This window comes from Micropterus salmoides, unplaced genomic scaffold (assembly GCF_014851395.1).
Source record: "Micropterus salmoides isolate LMB-PRFRI ecotype aquatic unplaced genomic scaffold, ASM1485139v1 Ms_hic_scaffold_18, whole genome shotgun sequence".
Taxonomy (NCBI): domain Eukaryota; kingdom Metazoa; phylum Chordata; class Actinopteri; order Centrarchiformes; family Centrarchidae; genus Micropterus; species Micropterus salmoides.
Genome location: NW_024040928.1, coordinates 25,491,490 through 25,518,960, shown reverse-complemented (window position 1 = coordinate 25,518,960; position 27,471 = coordinate 25,491,490). Strand labels below are relative to the sequence as shown.

Here is a 27,471-nt window from a genome sequence, read left to right as displayed (position 1 = left end):
AAGACACAAGCCTAACCAGGAGCAATCAGGGTTTAGTGTCTTGCTCAAGGGCACTAAAGCTCAAGCCTGCGATTAATAGTCAACTCTAACTGCTGAGTCATCACAAATGTGGGTGTTGATGCAGACTTGTGTGCAAATGTCTCCACATCTGGTGCAGGTATTCACAATTTTTTGAAATACAGTTGAAAAATTATCTGTTCCCATCTTTATTTTTTGGGATGTTGCCGTGAGGCAATGATTTGTTCTTTGTGTAGGTGCATCTGTTGTCTGTGACTCTCTCCCAGTTACACACAAACAAAATGGAAAATACAGTATGAGAACAGTGTTTCAAAAAAACAAACATTACAAAATCAAGTTTTCAATTTACTGCCGCTATTATTTCTGATATCACGAAGTACTAAGCTCTTTCGCTCTCTCCTTCTCCCTCACTGTATCTTAACCTTAATATGTGCCCAGTCAGATGAAAAATCACCCATTATATCCAAGGCATAAATCATGTATGGTGTGTGTGAGTGTGTGCTTCCTCTTTATTATTCCCTGTTCATGTGCACCATATGAACAATGACCTCTGTCTCTCACACAAACATACAGTTTAAGCACACACGTCAACCCCTCGATTATATTGTGATGTATCACCGCTGTTACAACTGTAACAAAGCGGCAAAACAAATGAGATATCTATATTATTTTATATTTCTAACTATCTGCTATCTAACAAAGGCAAGATTACACCCAGAGAGTTATCAGTGGTATTATTACGAAGGTAAAACGAGTATAATACTTCATCTCCTCCAATTTCAAAATGATCTGACTCAGGTTACAGAGGTGGGATTAAGTTAGAAAGGTTGCTGAGCATAAATTATCAGAGATTTCCATGGTTTTGTGTTTTATATGTGGTTCCATGGTTCTAAATTTTCCTTTCCTTCCTTCTTAACATTAAAATGTCTAAAAAAAGAGAGATTTAGATCTCAAGACTACCTTCTGGCTTAATAATGCTCAGATAAAATATATACAGGTGGAGCAGAAAAACAAGCTGAAAATGCCTTTTTTCTGAGCTTTGGTCACACAAAACACGCAAAATAAATCCTCTGCAGGAATAAGCCAAACATATGAATATGCATTTGAAGTTACAAATTAAGCATTATGCAGCACAGACTGACAGTAAAAAAAAAAATCCAACAGAAACAGATAAGAGACAAGCATCCAGAAGACCGATTATACATGGTGAAGAAAGAAAACAAAAAAAGAAAGAATACATAAAAATGGGGATTAGTCGCAGTCCAGACGTTGCACAAAATATCCATGTTTAAAAAAAGACCTATCTGCAGGATTCTTTAAATTACTCACAGCGAGACAGACCTAATTTGCATGGACTTTTTTCTAATCCTTGTTATCACAAGCTTGCCAATTAGTTTTTGTGCCACGCCGAGGTATCAAACTTTTATTATCTTCAGGTCACGACTAACTATCTTGTTATCCTATAAAACTGAAAACTGTCCTGTCAGATTGTGACTTTAGATCTCGAGATCAACATCAGAGCAGCTCGGGGTGGCGTCGCCCTTTATAGTCTGGCTCGCTGAAGAGAAACCAAAGCAGTGGAGACACAGTCAGAGGAAACGATTGATCAACGCTTCACATTCTGCTTTAATCAGGGTGGAACAGGCAGAAACTGCACCGAACGTTACATTTCAGATAAAATTCAAAGTTCACTTGAACTGAGGGCTTATTTTATTTTGCTGTCTTGAGATAACGAGATTGGTAAACCATAATCTTTAGAAAATGGAGTTGGATATCTTTTGGCAATGATAATTAATTTATGAAAAAGTATGCAAATATTAATTCGAGAAAGGCAATGAGTTGAAGGGTAGACATAACAATAGTTTTTTAGTTTTTTACATAGACCTTAATGCCTAACGGGCAATTTTTGGGTCTAGTGTTGTTGCTGTAAGACAATAACTGAACTCCTACAATACCTACTGAAAACATGTTCCCACGGCTCTGCACACAGGTGTGTCTTACTGTTAATTTCATCAATATGCTCATCATTAATATGTAGAAAGATTGATTTTGTTTCTGTATCATAATTAAAGGAATTTATTGATCTAGTTTCGTGCTCCAGTCAGTCATTCTCTGATCCTGCCAAAAGTTCTGGATGCAAGCTGAATGTATTATATGGTGTACGTCTGATTAGTTATCTTTCAGTGCATTTTTTACCATTTAACACACCTTCTTCAGTGGTGTATGTTTATGATCAACCAAAACAGCATACAGAAGTTGTTTCCAAAAGTCAGACGCTAAAAGCATGTAGTGGACTGGCCAAACGTGCTGATGCATTTATTTGTTCACAGAACATTTTTAATGCCTTTTTTAAAGGTTTTTTTTAAGGTTTTTGCTGTATCATTTCTATAGTACATTAATTATTGCATTATCATCACCAACCATCAGTAGAATACTGCAGGAATTTGTTGTGTAAAGTGGACATCATACTTCTGCAAAGATTCAAACTTAGAGAGGGGTGTTATTAGAAACCATATGTTGTGAGACCTCACAAGGGATAGGGCGCACAAATTTTACTGGCCATGACACAGAGTATAATTGACCCACTCCAGTTTGCATATCAGGCAAGGAAGGGAGTAGAGGATGCCACAGCAACATTGCTGGATTTAGCAGTTGGCCACCTAGAGGGCAAGAAAACTTTCTTTCTCTCCATGTTCCTCACCCTTAACATCTTCCCTCTATTCTCACCTGTCAAGTCTTTACTTCTTCCCTCATCTGCCCCTCTTTCTACCAACATCTGTTCTTCCCCTCTGCTATTCTGCATAGCCTTACAGCTCTGTCCTCTGCTACCCCTTCATTTATTTTTACCTTCTCGTCTTTCCTTCCTCCTCTCCTCTCCACCTGTGTGAAGTGGTTGCTGTTTGTTTGAAGTCAGGGCTTATTGAGCTCAGGTCTGGAGAGAGCACTGCTACGTCAATACCACACACACACACACACACACACACACACACACACACACACAAAAAAACCTTCTCCTCCTTCAACACCGTCTCACACACAATCACAGGGAAGAACATGCACACACACACTGCTCAGTCATCAATTAAGGGTGTGTATAGATCTCTCCCTGCAGCAGCGGTGCTTGTTTAGTTTCTACATTGTTTTCTGTTCCAGCTCATACATCTCTGTCTATGACACACACACAAACACCTAAACACAGACACACTTATGTACTGCTACACTATTAGCCTTTTTCGCCACAACGCAGGATGTTTTTGCGGGAACCTTTTCAGAGACTCAGGAACTTAATCTGCATTATCACAGCAGAAGTGAAGTTCTAGTTTTTGGTTTTAGGCCCTATACAGTTTGTGCTCCCAATAAATCTCCTCTACCTGAGGTCAGACTAACTCGGGGCCTAGGATCTATCAGAGTGAAGTCTGCGGTACTCAATGAGATTGAATGGTCAAACAAAGACCGCAGAATTTTACATTTAAGAGTTGTTTCACTGACTTCCTGACTGGTCTAAAAACAACAAGGAAGCATAGAAAGCAGAGCATATTATGGAGCTATGTACTAAAGAAGAGAAAATAACTTTCTCAGTAGATTGTCGTCACTATACAGTTCCCATATCTGTGTTTCTCCTTTCCAGCATCAATTGAAACTTCACAAAGTCGCACAGTAGTAGAATTTGGTGACTCTGTGTCATCTATCTCAAACCAAGCTGTCACTTTTTCACCTGTTATTGGTCTAATTGTCTCGTGAGAAGCTGTGTTTTGTCAATTTCAATGAATGAATCAATGAATAGAATATAATAAAGTGATGAATACAAAATTAACCTGCAGCTATTTTGATGATTGATTTATCATTTCAGCAATTTTGCATGCAAAGGCCTATTTCAATGTTAATCTTCCCACCTCTGTGCATCTCCTATCCAGCATCCACTTAAACATCGCAGTCGCAGAAAAGGAAATAACAAAGATTGACACAATGTCTCTTAATTTCTGTCTCATCGGCTGCAAAAATCAAATCATGCAGAAACTTTTTAATTTATTATTGGTCTGATTTGCCTCATCTTCACTGTCGTGTAAATCAGTCACAAATGTACACAAAGGAACGTTCAGGGTCTGATGGGTTTTGGTCCTGACAGCACTGGAAAATAAACAAATGCAAACACAAATAAGCATACTCAAAAAGGCATACACACAAAGAGAGAGATATGTACACACATACCCATATCATATCTCATAACACAGACTCTCCACTGAACCTGAAATTTACCAGTGGTGCAATGAATCATGGGCGCACTGGGACATGAGTGGAATTGGCCTGGCAGCTGTTGGGTGATATCTAATGTGTGAGTGTGAGTGTGTTTTCTATCTATATCTAAATGGAGGACGAGGTCAGGGGTTGAAAGCAGAACAGCTACAACACTCGTCTTCTCTTAAAAGCACAGAAATGGTTTCTATATTGACCCATCATGCGTTATGTGTGGTCACATGACAGCACACAGACAAACACACACACATATAGTGGAACCCAGTCACACACTGTATACAGTAATATCAGTATATATATGTCCTGCAGGTTTGTTTCCCTCTGAATGTTGCCTTAAGTTTTGTGTTTAGACACATCAATTCAGTATGGAATAACAACAAATGCCTGGCATGCACACACACAGATTTATCTTCATTCAAACCTTAATCCTAAAAAATGTCCCTGACACTCAACAAACCAAAACCTGCCTCCTCTTCCTGAACCATGAGTCCAGCTGAAGGGCCGTCAAGCAAAGCACTGAGTTTGTATCAGCTCCAGGTTGTGGCTGCTCTGTATATGAGCGCAACCTCTGACTTCTGACCCGCCTGAGGAGGTAGCAGAGCTGAGTCCCCACAGGGATCAAGAGAAGATCGCATCGCAAATTCACGGTACAGCAAAGAGCTGGCGATAAAAGCATCCACCATAAAGCATACAGAGAGAGTGTGAGAGGGGTAGAGAGAGGAGGAGACCAACAGAGATAGAGAATATGTTTGTAGGTGTTTACATATGAAATTCTCCTTGAATTTAAAGTATTTTTCGTCGCAGCTCGGCAAGGCTTTCTGTCTCTGCTCAACTGAGCTCCAAACTGTGGAGAAAAACCACCAAGGCCGTTTGTGAGTGAGAGAGTGTGTGTGTGTGTGTTTCTGCATGCATATGTATGAGTTGACAGATGGGATGTAATTTAAACGCTACCTTGTACAGATGCACATTTTACCCTTCACACACACACACACACACACACAACACCTCAGAATGAGGACTGATCCATGAAATGAGCATTGAATTACTGTCATAGGCACTACTGAAACACTGAAATACTGTTATAAACACCACTGAAATATTGTTATAAACTACTAATATACAGTCAGTAGTTACTACTCTACTCTATACTACTGAAACGATGTAAGTAATAAACAAAACTGAAATATTGTCTTCCTAATATTATCAATAGCAACAGTAGCTAAAAAAGACTGCGATCACCAATAATTACATATTTATAATACATACTATTTCTATATCAGTAGATTCATTTTGTCACTAAATTGTGTTTTGGGAAGAATATATATCTGCAAAATATTCACCACCAATATCTGCCAATCTTCACTGCCCACAGTTTATTTCTGCCTTATGGTCGCCTAACAGCTCAGTGTGATATTTCTGGCAAGTTGCAATTTTATAAGCAAGATAATCCACTCTAAGGTGAGCAGATATTGAAAAATGACCCCCAAAAATGCCCAGGGCAAATAGCCTATAACATTTATTTATTTAGTATCCAGGAAGGGCAGTAGAGGATGGGTAATCATACAAATCAAAGTGTTACTTCACATTGACTCTTTTTAAAATTCAAAGTCAAACAAACCTTTATGTGCAGCTTTGCTTTTTAAAGCTCAGCTTTGACTTGCATTTCTGCTTGTGGCTGCAAAATAGAATTGGGTTTGAATTTTTTTAGGGATGCTCGATAAGAATTGGTAAATTATCAGCCAATACTGGCATATCTTCATTATAGGAATCATAATTCAGCCAATAACAATCAAACAATGCTTTAACGTGCGTAGCTGCTGTTGTCGCACTCATAATGTCATATTTCTGAGCCTTGATAGAGCCTCTTGCTGAGGGATGTACTTTTTTATTTTGTTTTGTTTAATACTTTGAGAGGAATGATTTGACATTTTATGTCCATACATATGGCCCTGCGATGGACTGGCGACCTGTCCAGGGTGTACCCCGCTTTTCGCCCGATGTCAGCTGGGAGTAGCTCCAGCCCCCCGTGACCCTGTACGCAGGATAAGCAGTTGACGATGGATGGATGGAGTCAGAACTGTCGCTGTCAGTTAGATTTTGTTAGGTCAGAGTTATAGAATATTAAATAACAAATCTGCTGTACATGTAATCTTAGCCTTTCTTACCATCAGGTGTGTAAAAATAACTATTAACTTAATTTAAATTTACAAAAATCTGTATCAGAATCTGTATCAGCCATGAGCCATAGGCAATTATCGGTTATCGGATCGGTGGGGAAAAAATCCATATTGTGCATCACAAATGTTTTTTCCCTTCTGTGTTGTGTTGCAGTGATGCAATTTGCATTGACAGATTCATGCTTTAACTTTGCAACTGTATTGTCTGCACGTAGAAGGAGACATGGCATTCATCCAGTATTGGAATGAAAGACTGAATATAAACACATACAACCATCATTACTTCCTGCATTGCTATAGTGCAGTAATTAATGTTTTGAAACAGTCTTTCTGTGTTCCCTGCTGGGTGACAGTAGCTAATGCACACATACTGTCCTCAAAACTATGGATGTTTTGTTTCACCCCTACAAAATATAACACCGCATCAACAATTCATGTGCTGTTGTTGTCATTGGATGTTACTGCTCTCTCTCTCCCCTTCTCTAATCCATACACATATCCCAGTGGACAGCAGACTGGCAAACTGTTTATCCAATCACAGCTGTTCAAAATTCCTCACCTTCTCCCATAAAATCCACCTTCACTGGTGAATATAAATGCCTAGGACTGAGTGTGTGTGTACAAATTCATGTGTGTGTGTGTTGTGGTGGGGGATGCTTAGCAAACACTGCAGAGCAAGCAGTCTGGAAGCGCAGCAATAATTCACCCTCTGCAAAAGCCATGAATAAAAACAAACTTTAGGGAAGCGACAAAATACAAAATGTGCTCATTCTTTTCTTCTATTTCTCTGTCTCCTCCTCTCTCTCGCTCTCACTTTCTCTCTCACAAACACAAACACACACACACCTCCTCACCCTCTCTTTCACCTTTGCATCGAGCCTGCCTGGAAACCTCAACCCAGGTAAATAACAGAAATTAAATAAATCATCATAAATCATGTTGAAACAGCAGTGGCACACACACACACACACACACACACACATATAAACACTGTGTACTGTTATCAAATAACATGGGGATGTAATAAAAACTAATAACGACAGAAGTATGCCCTATGTGAAAACCCACTCTCTCACACACACATAACGGCACAGACGGCAGCTGTGTATGTGTGTGTGTTAGAGGTGTGTGCAAAGTTTAGAGCTTTCTATCTAATCCGTTTCATTATTGGACCCAAGCAGCAAGGCCAGTCGGGGAAGACACAATAATGTCTGTGTGTGTGTGTGTGTGTGTGTGCGCGCCTTTGTTGCTGAGGAAGAATGAAAGATTTGGGTTTTCAGAGGGGAGTTGAGCAGGAGGAGGAAGAAGAGGAGGAAGAAGAAGATAGAGGAGCGCTCGTTTAAATCCTCCTGGTAATATTGCTTTCTTCACTCTGTTGGCAAGGAGATTAACTGCTAATGGAGAGGATATATCTGCTATTAGCCCCAACAACAACAACAGCAATGACAACACCGACAGCAAGGAAGTGCTACGGACCAGAACATACAGACGGCAATACATACAGAGAGACAACTCAGTTTTCTCTGGGTAGCAAAGCTGACAGTGTTGGACCTACGTGAAGTTTGAGCAGCGGAATAAGCTTCAGCACTGAGATTACAAAGGCAGAGCTGTAGACTTGACAACAGGACTCGAGTCAGCACTCTAGCTTTAAGTCACAAAGATGAACACCTGGGCTTAACTGCTCCGACGCTTGTGCATTACCCATTTTGTGTTGAAGCTTCTCCTTGATGCAGGTAGATGAAAGACATGACCTTCACAGAGTTTGAGACTTGATTTGAGAATTCACTCCCTGACTTGACGTGAGACTCAAATTTTGCCCTGGTAAATTGCCAGAATAAAGACAAACTGTAAGAGAAAAGGCTTGGCACTTTTGCACACCTTGATCATTAAAATATATACCCATGAATGGGAAGACTTGGTCTCATATATATACACACACTACAAACACAGTTTTGAAAGGGAAATTACCTGTGGAAATGTTTCAATATTGGTGCTAACATGATGAGTTGAGTTTTGATAAAGAAAGCAAAACAAAGAGCAAAATCTGAGACTTATTTCTATAAGCCATCAGTGATTATAACATTTTACTAACAAAGTTAATACGTATTGTAGTGCAATTCAAGCAATAAGAGATTTTATCCAACATTTCAGGTGCTTGTACTTTTCTGTTTTAGAGTAAAATGTTCTCGGTAGGACATAAGTTATAAATTAAAGAATAACGTTTCATGCGTCGTTTATGTTTTGTGGCACATCAACACCACTGGGTTCAAATTAATCTATTTGCATGTGTGCTACAGGAAGATCCAGTCCATCTAGGATGTCCACATTACCCTTAACTGTCATTTTAACAGGGCTGTCAGCTTTGTCTAGCGAACAACAGTCTTAAACTAAATGTACTCACCAGAGAAAGTGGTTCATTTTACACAGTGTCGTGGGTACGAGTAACTGTAGCCTGATTGACAGGTTGCCACGGTAACGACTTGTCAATCATAGATAATCCCGCCCTGAAGCAGACTCTGCTTTATGGTCTATTTTCCTCTAAATGGGACCACAATTTACTAAATGAACATCATTTTGCGTTGAAGAAGACTTGAAACTAACGATTGAGACCATAAACTCATTAGGAAAGTGTTTACTGAGGTAATGAATCAGCTGAAAGTAGCCACATTTGACCGTTTCTAATGGAACTGGATTTCTTTTTGCAACCAGAACAGTCGCCCCCTGCTGGCCGTTAGATAGAATGCACGTTTAAGGGACTTCGCGTTGGATTCACGTCTCAGAACGGAAACTTCCCGCTTGGTTTCACCTCAATACTTCAACTCACCTTGCAGTTCTGTAGCAGTATTGATACTAGCTTGTGCTAACACAGAGGCAGTGACAGGAGAAACTGGCTGTAACTGGCATTGAGCAGTGAAATGACACATCGAGCACAAACGACTGGCGACAGCGAAAACAGCTTGTACTCTGTCTGCTTTAAACCAGTTCATTTGCTCCCTGTCGCCTCACTGTTGTTGCTCTTGCTGTGTGTGTTGGCTCTTTCTCTTCTTTCTTCTGTCTCTCTTTTCCTCCCACCGTCTCTATATCCTTATAATTCATTTTTTTTTCATGTTTTGTCAAGTTTTTCTTCTCTCATTTTCGTTGTTCTTGCATCATGCTCTCTTTTTGCTCCTATTTTCCGTCTATTTTATTCTAAATATCTCTCTACTTTTCTGTCACTGCTGTTGTCTCTAATTTATCTCCCTTTCTTTGACACACTCTCTCTCTCTCTCTCTCTCTCTCTACGTTTTCCCATCTTATTCTCTCCTTTGGGTTCTCTCTCTCTCGTCTCGCAGTTTTTGACTTCTTTCTTTGGTTCACCCGCTCTCCTTCTCGCTCCCTCTCTCTCTCTCTCTCGTTATCTTTCTCACTCACTCTCTTTATCCTCACACTACCCTCCGCTCTCTATAAACTAGATTGATGGCTTAATCCTACATGCATCAAGGTGAGAATTACAATTTTCACACCAGCACACACACACACACACACACACACACACACACACGTACACACTCACACAAATGGCTGTGGACAATGACAGCCCAATTCACACTCTTACTTACTCTTACTCCCTTTACCTCCTACACACACACATTATCCTTTCCTTTCTCTGACAATGTGCACATTCACAAAAGTAAACGGGTTACTGGTAGAAATCAGGCTTAAGTCAGGGTCTTTAAATGGAACTGGCTAATAACCAGATATCTTATTTACAACATGACTACTGTTTCTGATTGGCTTGCGAGTGTGCATTAAGATCCTCAGAAGTAAGACTTGAAAGTTGAACAAATACAAACATGACAGAAATTAGGCAGAATTGATACAGAATCACAGTCTTGACCCAAATCCTGCATTTTTAAAAAATCGATTTGATTGTTGTTTTCCGATTAACGCTGTCTCTTCCCATTTCTGGGACTTTGCCGTGTTTTTGTGTACTCCTGCTCAAACTTCACTTACTCAAGCAAATTTTATTTATATAGCCCAATATCACAAATCACAAATCTGCCTCATGAGGCTGGCTTTTCATGCTGCACGGCATACAACACCCTATATATCCTTAGACCCTCAATTCGAAGAAATCTACTTGCCCGAAATCTGTTTTTACTTTTTGCCCTTATAGAAATAGTTTTATATATTAGGGGTTATCAAATAACAACAAGACTAAAAGTTAATAGTCATGTTTAACCTTGTAAATATATAAATCAGGACAGAGTGAAGATGGGAAGCAACAAGCATTATTGCAAATTGAAAATGGTATGACAACCCCTCCCTCCATCTCCCCAGAGATGAAATCATTAAGTGTGAGTGATAAATTATCACAAACCTTGTCTTTACCAGCTGCCATTTTGTCACGATTAGGGATGACTAGTGTTAGAATTTGATCGATAGTCCTTCGGTTCTGTTCTTCATAGATGCTCTTGCATGATCTAAGATGATGCAGCTTTAAAGAACATATCAAAATCAGAAGGCTGACCCTGGAACAAATGTAAACAATACCCAGTCAGCAGCTTTTAAATTAATCGTTCTCTTGGTGACTGGTGAAAAAGTTATCCCGTATAAACTGCCCGTGTTTGCCCGTGTCAGAAAACATTAATTTCAGGGATATTTCTCGTTCAGTATTTTTTTAAATTGAGAATAGTCTCACTTAATTGGATTGTAGTGCATCAGCTATGAGTCTCACCATATCGTACAAATCATTACAAATGTACCTGTATCGTTTTGCATCCGATTATGGAGGGACAGATACACGTCTCATACTCAGGAGGACACCACAAAAATCGTATCTGTCAATGTAGAAATAATCTCAAAACACAGCTGAAAACATATCACATGACCGTTCACATACATTTTATATGTGCATGCCGGTGTAAACAGGAAACGACGAGGTGACAACAAGGTCAACAATTGAACTGAAATTTGTTCTCCATTTTGAATTAACCGTTGGTAGGCAAAGTCTGATGTCGTTCGTTTCCTTTTGGAAAAGGTTTTAGAGATATTGGGATAAAATCGGGGAAGGACACGTCGTGACTGAAAGACCCAATCAGGATCTACAGATTCTATTCAGATCTACAAACACACTGCTGAGCTTAAAGAATAAAGCAAACATTGTCATTGCCATTAAGAACTCATATAAGCAACATGTTAATTTAATGGAATACACAAATGTAATTCTATTCAGATCTACTCGTGCCATAACAATTTGACATTATAAACCTTTGAACATATTCACACAATCTGAGATTTTTTGCCGGCGGTCCTTCCTGCTTGTTTTAAAAAACCTGGTAACTGTGGAAGGCTATGTTGACTGGTTACTTAAACCCATTGGTTTCTCTTTCTATCCCTCTCGAACACACACACACACAAACCACAGTGTAAAGACATGTGTTGTGAAGCGTGACAGAGCAGTGCGTGTCTTGTCACTGAGTTAATTTTAAATGAATGCTTGTCATTTACACAGGCACAATGTATGCACATTTGTGTGTGTGTGTGTGCGCGCGTGCGTGTGCAGCACAAATGGAGACAAACAATCACAAACGGATACTCATATGACACTGATATCACTATTACATAAATGAAACACATATGAATGGAATTTCAATGCACGTACAGTTGTAATTTTTTGACAGTCATGCTAAGCCGGGATGACGGCATCCTAAAACTTGAATTATCATCAGTCTTTTCATGCCTGTGTTTATCAGTATCTGAATGTGTGTGTGTGTGTGTGTGTGTGTGTGTGTGTGTGTGTGTGTGTGTGTGTAAGACAGACAGACACACACACACACACACACACACACAGTATACTTAGATCATTTTGCAGTCAGTGATGCTTGATTATGCCGCATCCTCAACTTTAAAAAATCCCATTTATGCTGATTCTTGCTGTTTTTTTCTGAATCATCTGAATCATTTATAAAGGAGGAAGGGATGAGGAGGGGCAAAATGCAAAACACACTTTCGTGTGCTTTTGTGAGAAACGTTCTCCTTAATGCAGGAGCTGCACGGTGATTGCAAATTGCCTGTCTGTGGATGATATCAGAGCAACTGTTCATTTAGCCAAAAGCCACAGAGGAGCTAGACAAGAAATCACTGGAGATAGTGTCTAAAACATCCTCACTAACTTAGCCGTCATCTCCACCAATGAGCACTTCTCTCCCATCTGAACATTTTGCTCTACCTGTTGTCTGGTAACCTTTGACCTCATCAGCCTGTTGCACCAGCTGTGTGTAAGTTCAAACGTAGCTAGTTATAACATAAATTATTACCAAGTTGTGAGTTATGCATTACTAAAATTAAAGCGGTTGCACTACGGAGAAAAGTAACAACAAAACAGTTGCACATCCCCAAGAGGTGCAAATCATAAAATATCAAAGACTTATACTAACTGATGGTAAAATAGCAGTTGTTTTGTCACATAGCATATTGTTTTTCATTAATTGCATGCCATTTGCAAAACAGTAATCCAGTAGAGACCTAATTTATTGATATGATATTTCAATATCGATCTAGCTTTACTACAATGTGTTACAAGGCAAGTGGTAAGAAATATGCATTGGCTTAACTGTTTCTTGATCCATTCACCTTTGCTGTGCTTCATCAGTACTAAAATATAAATATTTTAAAATATCTCAAAAGATTTTATCAGGCCTTTGGTGACTAATCCTCATGGCTGAGCCAGACAGTAAAGTCCTCACAGCAATATTTCCCTGTCTTTAGTCAGATTCCTGGCAGTGCTTTAATTCTGTTGATTTTGATGTACAGCAGGCAGAATATGAATCAGTATCACAAACTCAGAACTAGCAAACTAACCAACCAAACTGCTGCAACGATTTTATTGTGAAGCAGCTGCAGAAATGGTTAAGTTTGTGTTAAAACTATGGCCTTGAATTACAACGTCAACAACAGCTGATATGTTCTGCAGAAGGTACTAGTTTAAAAAATGCAGGGCTCAAAAACAGAACGGCAATAATCAGTAAATGGGAGACATTAATTAATTTAATTAATTAATTTTCCATTCAAATTAAATGTTATTTCTTAATGTGTTCAGATTACCCTGCTCAACACAAATTGTCACAAACTTAACATTGTGTAAAATTCAGATGTCAAATTATTGAATCTGGCTGGTGATTTTTTTGCATTTCTTCAAACCTGATGTACCCTGGCTGCCAAAAGAGCAATTGGCAGGTGACTTTTGTGATTTATCTGCCACTGTAGCTGTTGAACCACTGATGGGTTCATTTCCCCAGCGTGTTTCACAAATGAGGCCCCTGGTGCCAGAGGCCAGTCTGGTTAGCCAACCTGTGTGCCCTGCTGTACAGAGAGCCTCATATAAAACATTATTATTATTATTCCCTCCCTGGGAGCTGGTTATAGCCGCTCTGAAAACTCATTTCCCTCTCCTCTTGTCCATGTGAATACCTCCTGATAGGGAGAGGGGAAGGAGAAAGGAACAATAACTGCATTTCATATGACTGGGAAATGAATAATTTCAACTGCGTGTGTGCATGCAGCGTGTGTTTTTAAGTGTGTAGTGTAGGGTATTGTGTGTGTTTGCCTTGTGACATTGGAGCGATTGGGCGTTGTGATACACAAGGCGAGCACACAGATTGGAGCATCGATCTTGTTTCCTCAAGAAACAAGAGAGGAGAAAGAGGGAAACTGAGACAGAATCTAAGAAATGGAAAGAGAGATTCAGTTTCAAAGGAAGTTGTAATAAAGTGAGTAAAGAGATTTGTCCCTATGGATAGAATACAAAAACTTTGTATTTTCCTAATTCATATTGTAACTCTTTTTTAATGTATGATCTCTCTAAAAGTCCATTTTAGTCACCTTGTTTTAATGACATGACATGCTGATAATCATACAGAGAAGGAAAGAGATTGGACGGTGTGAGAGATTTTAATTTTCTCTTGTCTGGCAACCAGTCAGCTTTAGACTGCATTACTTTATTTTAATGGGACTAAAAATGTTAAGATTTCTGTTTACAAGATGTATGGGGAATCTTGGCCAGAGCCTGATTCATCAAGGCCTGAGCCTGGCTTTTGTTCAGGCTGTTTCAGCCTGAACAAAACGGACCTGAGGTCAATATTTCAACATCAAAACTGATCTGTTTCCCTGTTTGTCCTGTCTCTAATACACACATACAGTATCTCCAGACAGATGCTGGTACACTGTTTACTAGGGGTGTGATGAGATTTCTCGTCAGGTAAAAAGCTGTCTTGTGAGACTCAAGCAATTGATATTTTTCACATGCTGTCAAGCCACACATTAATTTTCTCACGCAGTGAAATACAAATGTATAACTGATAAGATGGAGTTGTGGAGCTAATCAACTCCACCCAGCTGATGCCACACCGACGTATGCCCTGATAGTAATCAGCCGCACCGCTTGCGCTGTCAGTCCAGACAGCTGTGATGAGTGGTAACGTAGCTGGAACATAAACATCTAAAAACTGAAGTGCAACTTTGCTGTGCTGAAGTTAACATGTGTGGATTTGTTTGTGGATTTCTGCCTGATCACAAGTGTTTCAGTTACTTTCGGTTTCACATGCAGTCCCAAACTGCGTCGGTCAAACAGTCTGAAGGGTATAACGAATTAATAACGTAATGCACAGCAGAGTAAAGGGTAGCTAGACTTCTCATCAAATGATGACATTAGTCTGGTAATATTATGAGAACAAAGACTTGTGGGAGAGATTCTGATTGTGCTGAACGTTTTGACCATGAGCAGAAAACCTGCTGAAACACAGGAGCTATTAAAGTCCAGGAGTTTAAAACTGAATAAAAATTTAATAATTTATCATTATGGTGAAAATGTGCCAATACCACATTTAAAAGAGGTTACTTCCCCAAGCAAAGAGGGAAGGATAAATTATGACTCAGCAGGGATGATATTACATGAGAAAAGTTGATCTACAGGAGAGACAGATCTGATAGCAGCACAGAATGACTGAGAGCTGCTCTGACTTTGAATTGCCACCTGCCACCTGAATTTTGTGTTTCTCTTTACATAAATAAATAAAATCACCATTAAGTGGTGCAGAAATAAAGTGTTTAATACTGAAAATTTTTATATAATTCAGCGCTAAAGATTTCTTAAAAATAGTGTTTAAATCTCGTCTCGATCTCATGAACCCAATCTCAAATCTCGTCTCGTGGGTTAAGCGTCTCATCACTCCCCTACTGTTTACTATTCAAGCGTAATGCTGTAAGTTATCAACTAGTAACAAGCAAATGACTGTGTCTGTGTTTGATGTTTGGCCAAATAATGCAATCTGTAAATCGCCCACTGATAAAGAACGTACTTCAACAATTAAAATGATCAATTGGCGAGCAGTTCCTTAAGAAACTCGTTTTATTGTGCTGTAAGAGGAACACACTGACAAAATGCAAGTTCAAAAACATTCTGCAAGCTCAATACACAAAGAACAGATCCTTCAGAACCTGACAAAATGGGGACTGATAAATATTCACACTTACGTACTCTTTATATTCTCCATGAATATCCAACACACATCTGTAAATGCTAACACTAGCTGACAAGTCACAGCAAGTCATTGTTTAATCTGTCAGTGTGTACACATCAGTATCTTTTGTACTATATTGTAATTTTAATATTGACAGTAATACTAATAGTCAAATTTTAATGTTCAATAGAAGTCCTTGATATTTTAAATCGGGACAGACTTGAACATGTAGTATGAATGAAAATGAGCACTAACCCGGTCCAAGACGTCAAGCCCATCAGCCTCATCATGCTCATGCAAATTAGTGAAACCACAAGTTTACTTAAACAGACATTCTGATCCCATCAATCAGGACTCAAGACTTCTTTATTCGTTTATTCGGATTACCGTACAAAAGAACATGTGTTCGGGATGAACAGAAATATTCTCTGGAACGAAAGGGATTGTATGTTAGGTTATTTATTACTATCAGTTAGCAAATGACAAACTCGACCGACCGAGCTCTGACTACAACAGAGCACGTCTATTCATTCTGTTAGCCTACTATAGTTACTGTCACTGGCTGGCTGTATATTCTGATAATGTCGACTAGCGACGGAATAGTCTCCACCCAGCTGATGCGCCGTGATAGTAAGGAAGTAAACCCCAACACTTTATATTAGGACGCTTTACATTAACTTCGGGACGGTTAAAATTGTTTGGTTTTTCTTTCGGGACGGTTCAGGGACAGAGGTGAAAAAAAAACAGTCTGGAGCCCTGCCACCAATCAATCCCTTTGAGATTCAGGTCAGATTTTGATCACACAAGGTCAAGGTTGGGCTCAAAACTATAATATAACTATTCAATTTAAATGAATGCATGGTTTGGAGTCAGTGTTAAGGTGTTACTTTTTATTAATGCCTTTTTTCAATATGTAATATTCACCTAATACATCTCAAAACTACCTTAAAAAACAATATTTGGGCTGATTATCAGCACTATGTGGCTGATTTGACATATTCTAAAGGTTAAAGTGAGTCGGAGGAGCTGGGCTTTGGTAGTTATAGAGAGCAGAAACCAGCAAAACACAACCAACCAGCCTGGGTGTGTTGGGCAGCATTGGCACCAGTCTGCCATAGTGTCAAGTGTTACATGAAGCACCAGAGCTAACAGTCTGCTCAGACACATGGATGGTTTTGTTAATGTTATTATCCCTTTAAGGCACAATCTTAACTGTAATATTCCTTGAATTGTGTGATTTCAAATTGTTTCTATCTGGTCCAACATTCAGCACAGCCTGCTTGAGATCTGATCTCATGCCCTGGGATGGTTGACATTCATCCATTAGAGAGAGAGAGAAAGAGAGGCAGAAGAGTGTCCTTCAGTATTCAACAAACCAAGAGATTGTTTCCTCTCATGTTTGGACTTCTGAGGGCAAAAAACACCATAAAGATCCCCCGCCAACCTGCCTGAGGACACAGGCGCACTCCAACCACGCTGCTTCAAAGGCTCTCCAGAGGCTCTCTCAACTGTCTGTGTGTGTGTGTCAGTGTATGTGTGTGTTCTCGTCTTTGTGCAAGAAATACCATTTTTCTTGTGTGCACATGCAGATGAGGGTGTGATCCTGCAGCGTTTCTGTGTGCGTGCGTGAGGGTATGTGCGGGTGCAAACAGGAGTACCATGCTTTGTACAGGAAGTAGTCGCGCTAGGTAAACAGGAGTGCAGGCTAATCCTGTAAGGAATGGGAATTCTGCATTAGCATTTGAATAGTGCACAGTGCCACAAGTACTGCTGACAAAACTAACACACATCCTCAGTTCTGGCATACACTCGCACACAAATACACTGCATATATTCAGAACTGAAAAGGATTTTTTTTTTATTGCAGTCAGAAAAATGTAGCTTATATGTACACAGGATCCTTCAGAGAAAAAATAACTACCTGCTGAAGTTCATCCACTGGAGGTTTCTGAGCTACAGTTTGTTTCATATTTATACACGTCTGCACATTCTCACCTGCAAGCTGTCCAACACAACCACATGCTACATTTGTATGCACATTAATAATGTGATTATACTCTAATTAGGCCAATAATGAGGGTAAGAGCCCATGTAAACAACAACTGATTACATGCAAGTGTGCATAATCGCAGGAACATATGCTGTTGTCTGGGTGAAAACCTTGCTTTTGCAATTTCTTTTAAATGTTTGTAGTGTTGAATTCATCATTCAATTCAATTCATTGGTCAAAAACAAGCCTCACTGGTTGCCAGTAGTATCAATATTATGTAGTAGACTTCCCAACTAATCTAAAAGTTAAGCAGCAATAAATTATAAAAAACAATGTGGTGACTGTGTTGTCTCGTTGAATATGCAAAGAGTGCCGCCTGAAATGAAGCAGTTGCTTTCCAGTCTGTTACGCTTTTATTTGACCAAATTTTAATGTTCCTTCAGATGTGGTGGAAACAGAAAAGAAACAAGAATGCACACCAGGGACTTTTTAGATCCTTGGGTTCATTAGTTCTTGGTATTACTTGGTCATCAAGAGACATATGAGCTAGTACTTAGCAGGGGGAAGTCTGCTGTACTCAACACCACAACACTTATACAGCATCCATTTATATATTCAGACTGCAAACAAGGACTGGTTTGTTAATGTGGACACTAGAGAGCTACAGTTGATTACATTAGTTTTACTGCTCCAAAGGTGGTGCAGCTTGAAAAGCAGGATATACTAAAAAACAGAGACCGACTTGGCCTTGTACTGTACTACATCGTATGTCGGCATACACAGACGTCTTCACACATATTTATTGGCATTTATCTGTGCATATAACAAGCCCTGTCATAAAGTTTGGGCTACAGATGTTCACAGACACGAGCAGGTGACAAATATTACATCATGTATTCATAGGTATGTGGACACAAAGTCTGTTTTGCATTTAAAGGACCAGCTAGATGAGTGTACCATAAAATACTGCACAAGACATCAGGTTTTTTCACTGAGGGTGTTAACTTCTATATATATACTGTTAAGTTAAAGATATTAGACTGAGCAGCCAAGACACTTCTTCTGTGTTATTTTTCCTTTTTCAAACGTCTGGTTGAAATGCTTCTCTAATTAAGCCTGTCTCATTTCCCTGTTTCTGTTTTAACTCATGTTTGAATAATATGACACTGCATGAGAAAGGGTCTAATTTAGGTTTCTTTTTTATAATAGGAACAGACTGTGTCCTTAATGATGATACAAGGCGGTCTGTAACTGCTGACAGATCCCACAGTTTTACACTGGGTATGAAAAACCGTAGGATTAAGTTGGCAAGTCTGTATTTGGCACGGGTATTAGCCAAGGTGTGTTACAGCATGTGTGTCCTGACTTGAAAATTATACTCACTTATGCTCCCATACACACACTCACACACATACACACACACTGACTGTCCTGCTGAATGAATGATCACATTATCTCATTCGCATGTAGCCTCACACATTACAGAACAAGTCCACACAAGACAAGAAAGTCTTTTTTTCCCCCCTTCTTTTTCTTCTCCTGATAAGCTAAGTGGTCGCAGCTGTTTCTACCCCTTCTACTGAAGTACTTTAATTACATTTCAAATTTCATATCTGAGGCATTTAGCTGAGGATCTTATCCAGTCAACTTACAATGAGAGCAACAGCAGATTAAGCTTTAATGCCTGAATTCTCCACAATTTGAAAAACACCTCCCACTCATACAAAATTAAGGCGAGCCTCAAAATCAAGAATTGTTGGTGTCTTAAGAGCTTTGTTGACATATAATTACCATACTTTTACTAGCTGGATTCTCTAGTTTTCACAGATTATACTGTTCAGTTAAAATTCCAATCATTTTGTAAATTACCTCCTTTTTACATTTTTGGTTATTTCTTCTTAAAGCTAGGGTAGGTAGTTGCGTGGGGCCGATAGACAATGCCATTGTCTATCGCTAATGGCTGCTGACAGACATCACAATGAATGCCATGTGGCACACCGGTGGTTTCATGTGATCCCCTCGGTGTCTTGTGTCAAGCAGTGTTGCTCTGTGCATCATCCTCTGGTGGCATCATGGCCATATTTGCCTTCAATCTGCTCCAAGATGATGTGCTACATAAAAACATTGGCTATGGCACCTTTATAATCCAACTACTATTACTAAAGGTACTGCAGGTTCATGTTCCTGCACACCACCTGACCCCATTATCAGCAGCCCCCACATAGTCATTAGAGACATATCTCTCTCTCTCTCTCTCATACATACATACATACATACATACATACATACATAAAAATCCTCCTCTCACCCCTTGCGGGGTGGTATGTGTCATCCTCAAGCTCGGGTCCTCTACCAGAGGCCTGGGAGTTTGAGGTTTCTGCTCAGTATCTTAGCTGTTTCTAGGACTGCACTCTTCTGGACAGAGACCTCTGATGTTTTACCTGGAATCTGCTGTAGCCACTCTCCCAGATTGGGGGTCACAGCCCCCAGTGCTCTGTTTACTAGTGGCACTACTGTTGCTCTTACTTTCCACATCTTTTCTAGCTCCTCTTTCAAGCCTTGATATTTCTCAAGCTTCTCGTGTTCCTTCTTTTTCATGTTGCTGTCGCTTGGGCTTGCCACATCTATCACTGCTGCCTTCTTCTGCTGTTTGTCGATCAGCACGATGTCTGGTTGATTAGCCATCACCAGCTTGTCAGTCTGGATCTTGAAGCCCCGCAGGATCTTAGCTCGGTCATTCTCAACTACCTTAGGAGGTGTCTTCCATTTTGACCTTGGGATTTCCAGACCATACTCATGGCAGATGTTCCTGTACACTATGACAGGTACCTGGTTATGGCGTTCCATGTACGCACTTCCTGCCTGCATCTTACACCCTGCTGTTTTGTGGTGTACTGTCTCAGTGGCATCCTTGCACAGTCGGCACCTGGGGTCCTGCCTGGTGTGGTAGACCCCAGCCTCTATTGATCTTGTGCCTGTTCTTGTGGCGCCATGATTAGTGCTTCTGTGCTGTCCTTTAGTCCAGCCTTTTCCAGCCACTGGTAGGATTTCTTGATATCAGCCACTTCTTCTATTTGTCTGTGGTACATGCCGTGCAGCGGCTTGTCCCTCCATGAAGGTTCTTCATCTTCCTTGTCCTCACCCTCGGGTTTCCGCTGCCTGAGGTACTCACTAAGCCCTTCATCTTTGGGGGCCATCTTCCTGATGTACTCCTGGATCTTCATCGTTTCATCCTGGACAGTGGTCTTTACACTCACTAGCCCTCGGCCTCCCTCGCTACGCTTGGTGTACAGTCTCAGGGTGCTGGATTTGAGGTGAAACCCTCCATGCATTGTGAGGAGCATTCTCGTCTTGATGTCAGTAGCCTCTATCTCCTCCTTTGGCCAGTTTATTATACCAGCAGGGTATCCGATGACTGCAAGGGCGTATGTGTTGATGGATCTTGTTTTTCCCCATTCAGCTGACTTTTCAGGACCTGCCTCACTCTCTGTAGGTATTTGGCTGTGGCGGACTTCCTTGCTGCCTCCTCATGTTTTCCGTTAGCCTGCGGCATCTCAAGGTATTTGTAGCTGTCCTGAACATCTGCAATGTGGCCTTCTGGTAGTTCAATCCCCTCGGTTCTGATCATCTTCCCTCTTTTTGATACCATGCGACCACACTTGTCCAGTCCGAACGACATTCCAATGTCGTTGCTGTAGATCCTGGTAGTGTGGATCAGTGAGTCGATGTCTCGCTCATTTCTGGCATACAGCTTGATGTTATCCATGTAGAGGAGGTGACTGATGGTTCCACTTCGGAACCGGTATCCGTAGCCAATCTTTGTGATGATCTGGCTGAGGGGGTTCAGGCCTATGCAGAACAGCAGCGGTGATATTGGTATATGCCGCACTTGATGGTGACTTGTGCAATTGGCTTTGAGTTCTTGATGAAGGCTATTAGTGTCCTGTTGATCTTGTACATTTCCAAGCATTCCAGTATCCATGTATGTGGCATTGAGTCGTAGGCTTTCTTGTAGTCAAACCAAGGCGGTGCACAGATTGGTCTGCCTGGTCTTGCAGTCTTGAGTGACTGCTCAATCAACCAGTAGCTGGTGCTTGGCTCCCCTGGTATTACTACCCATTCTCTTCTGGGCCCTGTCCATGTATTGACAGGACCCTAAGATACTCATCTTAGCCGCTATGATGCCTGACAGGAGCTTCCATGTTGTGCAGAGACAAGTTATTGGCCGGTAGTTGGATGGGATTGTTCCCTTCTGGGGGTCCTTCATGATCAGGACTGTCCGTCCTTGGGTTAACCATTCTGGGTGGGTCCCATCCATCAGCACTTGGTTCATTTGTGCTGCCAGGCATTCATGGAATGCAGTTAGTTTCTTCAGCCAGTAGGTGTGGATCATGTCAGGGCCTGGCGCTGTCCAGCTCTTCATACCTGCCACTCTTTCTTGGATGTCTGCCGTTGTAATGGTTACTGGTTCTTGTTCCGGGACATTGCTGTGATCTGTTCTTAGATCCACTAGCCACTGAGCGTTTGCCATTGGTGTTGCGGGATGCCTCTTTCTCCCATATGTTCAGAGCCTCGGGTATCGACAGCTTGTTGTATTTCTTAGGTAGCCCTTCCTTGCACCTTTCTGTAGCTCTAAGAGCTGAATAACCTCTCTTCGTGTTGCCTTGATCTTGACCTCTAGCCTTCTTCTCTTTGTGGCTTCTGGTGTTCATCTTATAGCCAAGCATCTCTAGGATCACTGTTGCTGTGGCGTACATCAGCTCTTTGGTCTCGGTTGTGGCATTTTTTAGGGATAGTATGTAGTGCTGCATTCACATCTTCTAGCAGACTTTCAGAGGGTACTTTGTCACTTAGCCTTGGCAATCTTGGTCGTTGTATTTGGGAGTCCAGCTTGGTTATGATCTTCAATCGCAGGTCAGTCGCCCTTATGTTGAGTGATTCTGTGCCGTAAGGGCTTGTTGTTATTGGGGCTTGAGACCCAATCTCTGAGTGTGGAGATGATGATGATGATGATGATGATAACATCTCCCCGCTCCCAGCTCCCCGTTTCTTTGTCAGTGTTGATGATTGGTTTTCGAAGCATCTCTGCATATAACCCCTCTAACTGGGATTGCTTGTATAGTAGCATAGCATCAGATCCACATTTTCTGCTCTAGTCCATGAATGTCTTGTTCCAGTAGCCCATTTGTCATCAGGTTGCCCTGGTTTCCTAGCACCTGACGCGGACCTTGTTAACCCGGGCGACATCCGGGCCGGTATGGCTCTTGTATTTGCGGTTTCACTCATGCCTGAGGTAGGCTGGTAGCATTAAGGACCTAAGGGTCCACCTGGATACCCCCCGCCCTGACCCGGAATCGAACCCACAATCACCTGTACCAAAGTCAGTGGCATTAACCTTTATCTATCTATCTCTATATCTATATATATATATAGATATATACACACACATACATACATACTGAGAAACAAGACTATAGTCTGCAGCCATGCTACAGGCCCTATGAGCTACATGCTAACTTCAGCATGTTAATATAATGACAATGCTGTTTAAAGAATAAAATGTCTACAATTGTTGACATGCTAACATTTGCAAATTAGCACTAAACTCAAAGTATATGATGATGATGCCATTAGTTTTGCAGTTATTGTATTGGACAACTAAAAAAAATGGACCTGTTGACGGTGCTAGATGAACAGTTGGGGTCACGTGTTTCAAATGATCTAAATTTCCTGACAATCCATCAAATTTCACAGTTTCATGGTGGCGCTAGAGGAAAAGTCAAGAGATCATCAGTAGTCAGTAGGTTTCATCCTCTGATTACCATGAACGTCTGCACAGAATTTTATAGAAAGCCACCCAATAGATATTTCCGTCTGGACCAAAGGCGTTGACCAAAATACTGACACTGCTATCTCTAAAGCTACGTTGTTAGCGTGGCTGAAACTTATTACCTCACTATCTCTGCATTGCGAGTCAGCATTTGAGTCCAACTCCCTGAGTCAGTATTAAGGCCAGTAACCAGGCCAAGCTCAGGTCTATTTATTAGCCTAACTGGTTGCCACTGACTGCAGGTTTCTGTTCAAAAGTTGGCTGCATAATTTGGAGCGGTGCAGTAGTGGAGTGTGCTGTGTTCTGATATCATGACATGAATGAAGTGCAATACTTCTCTAAAACCACCACAAACTCAAACGGTTATAAAACACACACATGCTTTTGACTGCAGGTGATCTGACAGATATATGCTGTGTACTCAGACCTTTCTAAATGCTTTAGAGACGGATGTGTATTTGCATTTTAGTCATTTAACTGATGCTCATATACAAAACAAGAGTAGGTTTCAGATCACCTGAATTACAAATATCAGGGGCGGTCAGAGACTACAACATGCTGTTAATCAACAGAACAAACAATCTTGTTATTAAAAAAAACATACAGATACAATCTAGGAAACTATAAGGAACATAACGAGCAGAGTGGAGAGCTATCAGATATTATGTACAGCTCTCTGCTGCATTTATGTATTTCTGTTGTCTCTACATAAACACTTGTCACCTTGACACAGACTGCTGTGTCTCGGTGTGTGTGGTGGAGGAGCTGAATATGCAGCAGCGCTCACACACAGAAATGCATTGCACACACCTTGATTCAATGGTCTTTCTATCTAAAACTCTGGTCTTGATTACAATCATGCCATTAAAATCCACAGTGAACTAGGAGGACTTTGCCTATAGTGCAGAGTGACTCACAAATAAAGCTATAAACTCCAATTCTGGTACTAGCAACTTTCATTATTCAAATAAGCAGCAGCAGAACACAATGCTAACCTTCACAGGTACTTCACTTTTCACTATGCTGTTAATGTGAAACTTCATACACTGTTTGCAAAAGCCTGCAATATTCCAGTAACATACAATTCATTGACATTCTTAGATGGGCTAATAATGCCTGTATTTGCAAAGACTGACTTTATGGATTCCTATTGTATTCATCCAATATTCCTATATAAAATTATTATATACTTATACTACTTTAAATTTTATATCCTCACAATATTCCTAAAGAGAAGTGTTTCTCAGAAATGTTGTTTTTTTTCTTTCATTTCTAGTTTGTGTATGTGTGTGCTAGTAGCTCAATAAAACAAGGTAAGAGAGGCAGGATCAATACAATTCATCCCACCAGCCACAATTAACATGCTGTGGGTCTTTTACATAACAGGCATCCTGCAGTGCACACTGGGCGCAGGCACCAAGTTGGGTTGAAAATGAACCTAATTATCTTCAGAGGAGCCACAGCCATCTGATAATGATTTTACACAATTATAAGAGCCCCTATAGTGGATGTATAGGTATTTTATTGGTGGTTATATAAATTGCATTCATTGCATTATCATAGGAAATACACAAATGTATTATTATCTATAGAGGCACTACAAGAATATTGTAGGATTAAATAGGAATATCCTGTCATGGCTTAGGAGGTATGTTCACTGACGCCAAACTAAAGAAAATAGTTTTAAAGTTAAAGTTACAATATAGCAGCTTTCCTTCACTTGACATTTGGAGTTGGTTGAGTTCTTAGGGCTTGGCACTTCTATTTAGGCAATATTTGGTTACATTTGGTGTTTTGTGAGATTTCTTAAGAAGAAATAGGCTACGTTTTACTTAATTAGTTACAGAACAAAAATTCATCTTCAAAACCTAAATGGGAATCGCTTCCATTTAAACTCATTTGTGCCAATTAGGCTGCAACAGAACCAACTAAATCAATTAAACACACATTAACTCCTCTATTATTACTTAACGCAAGTACAATTTACTGCTTACCTGTTTGTTTTTACTCAATTTCAAGCTTGTGGCATTGCTTTTACTCAAGACTTGAATACTTTTCCCCCGCCACTGATTAAAAACTACCCTCGCAGAAACTACATATGGATAGATATCACAGCCAAACTAAGAGTCTATATAGGGATGTAAACGACATAAAACAACCAAAACCCAACCACTAATGTCACTATAAAGTAATTATTGATGCACTTTACAGCGATTTTATGGGTTTATTATAGGAGATTAGCCTACAGTGTGACTGCTGTGAACTCCACAGACACACTGGAAGTCCCTGCAGGGCTATCATAGCTATTTTCTTTCTGACACTCGCACTCAATTTATGTCACACACACACACACACACACACACACACACACAGCAGGAGGTGTCAGTATCTCTACTTCACCTGGTTGTACGCCGTCTCTCCGCCTCCCGCTACTCCTCCTCCTCCTCCTCCACCCCCTGCTCCTGCTCCGGTACCGAGCTCAGGCAGCCTCCTCCGGCTCAGCACCAGCAGGTAAACCAGCGCCCCCAGCCACACCAGCACCGCCACGGCCACCGCCAGCCTCCGACAGAGACGCTTCATTTTCCGGTCAGGAGGAGCCGGCGGCGCCCGCAGCCCGGCTGCTGTCAGAATCCCATTTTATAGAAGCGAGAAAACAAATAAAACAAGCACACCAACCAGCAAACCAAACTAACTAACACACACAAGTCGGTCCGGTCCCGCTGACGGTAAAACACTGACTACAGAGCGCACGCTCTCTCTCTCTCTCAACTCACAGAGGCTCGAGCGCTTCTCTGACACGCCTGACAGCCGTGTGCGCGTGCGCGCGCGCGCGCGCGAGAATCAGTGTGTTTCTCTGAGGGAGTCCTGGACCCTCCTGGAGGTTTGAATGGGAGAGCATGGAGCTCCACCTGCCGACACCCGCAACTACTCCACTGAGGTAGAACAGAATAGTCACAGGTGAGGAGAAGACAAAAAACAGAGAGGAGACAAACGCAGATCGATCTGGTGATTAGCAGAAAATTAATCTGCAGCAAATGACTATGTATTAATCAAACGAACATGCCAATAATTCACTCAGTCCAGCATTTTCCAGTCTTTGGACAAACTGTCTACAAGAAAGGTAATGCATTCTTCCTCATTTGTTTTCAGTGGAAGGAGTTTGGACTGATAGTGGACAAAACAAGTCAACTGAATCAGTGAACCAATATCATTTTCAGTCAATCAATGTCATTTTCTTGACCAAAACTACAAAATAATCATCATATTAATCAAAAAGTGAAAATCATAAGCTCCAGCTTCTGACAAAAGTCAAGAATAAGAGAGTAAAAGGGAAAAAATCATATTCAATGCAGACTAAAGTAAAATTACCACTAAAAAAGCACAGTATTCGTAGAGCAGAAGAAACCAGAGTAGACCAGTTCATAACAGCGCAGAACTTACAAGGACAGGATTTTAAAAAACAGGACAAAGAAAGATAGATTTCTGCCATACAGGCCCTTGTAAGACCTCTATGTCCATTTATAACCAATCTAAATAAGCCATAACTAACCATACTAACACAATACATGTCCAAACAAGGGATCTTTCTGGCATTTAGACCTTTAACCACAAATACAGAGGAATGGAAAAGAAGAACACACACTAAAATCACACAGCACAGATGTATTACGTTATCTTTACCCAGAAGCCATGGGTGGTCCA

General features: G+C 40.6%; 1 protein-coding gene across 1 annotated transcript in view; it reads right to left on the bottom strand.

The window, feature by feature from the left end:
- galnt14 (UDP-N-acetyl-alpha-D-galactosamine:polypeptide N-acetylgalactosaminyltransferase 14 (GalNAc-T14)) overlaps nucleotides 1-26,584 on the bottom strand; it is a 168,052-nt gene extending 141,468 nt beyond the window's left edge. The window contains exon 1 of the mRNA XM_038726536.1: nucleotides 26,170-26,584. Within this exon, the coding sequence (XP_038582464.1) occupies nucleotides 26,170-26,349 (180 nt within the window). The 5' untranslated portion in view covers nucleotides 26,350-26,584. The remainder of the gene's footprint in view (nucleotides 1-26,169) is intronic.
- Between the last annotated feature and the right edge of the window lie 887 nt (nucleotides 26,585-27,471).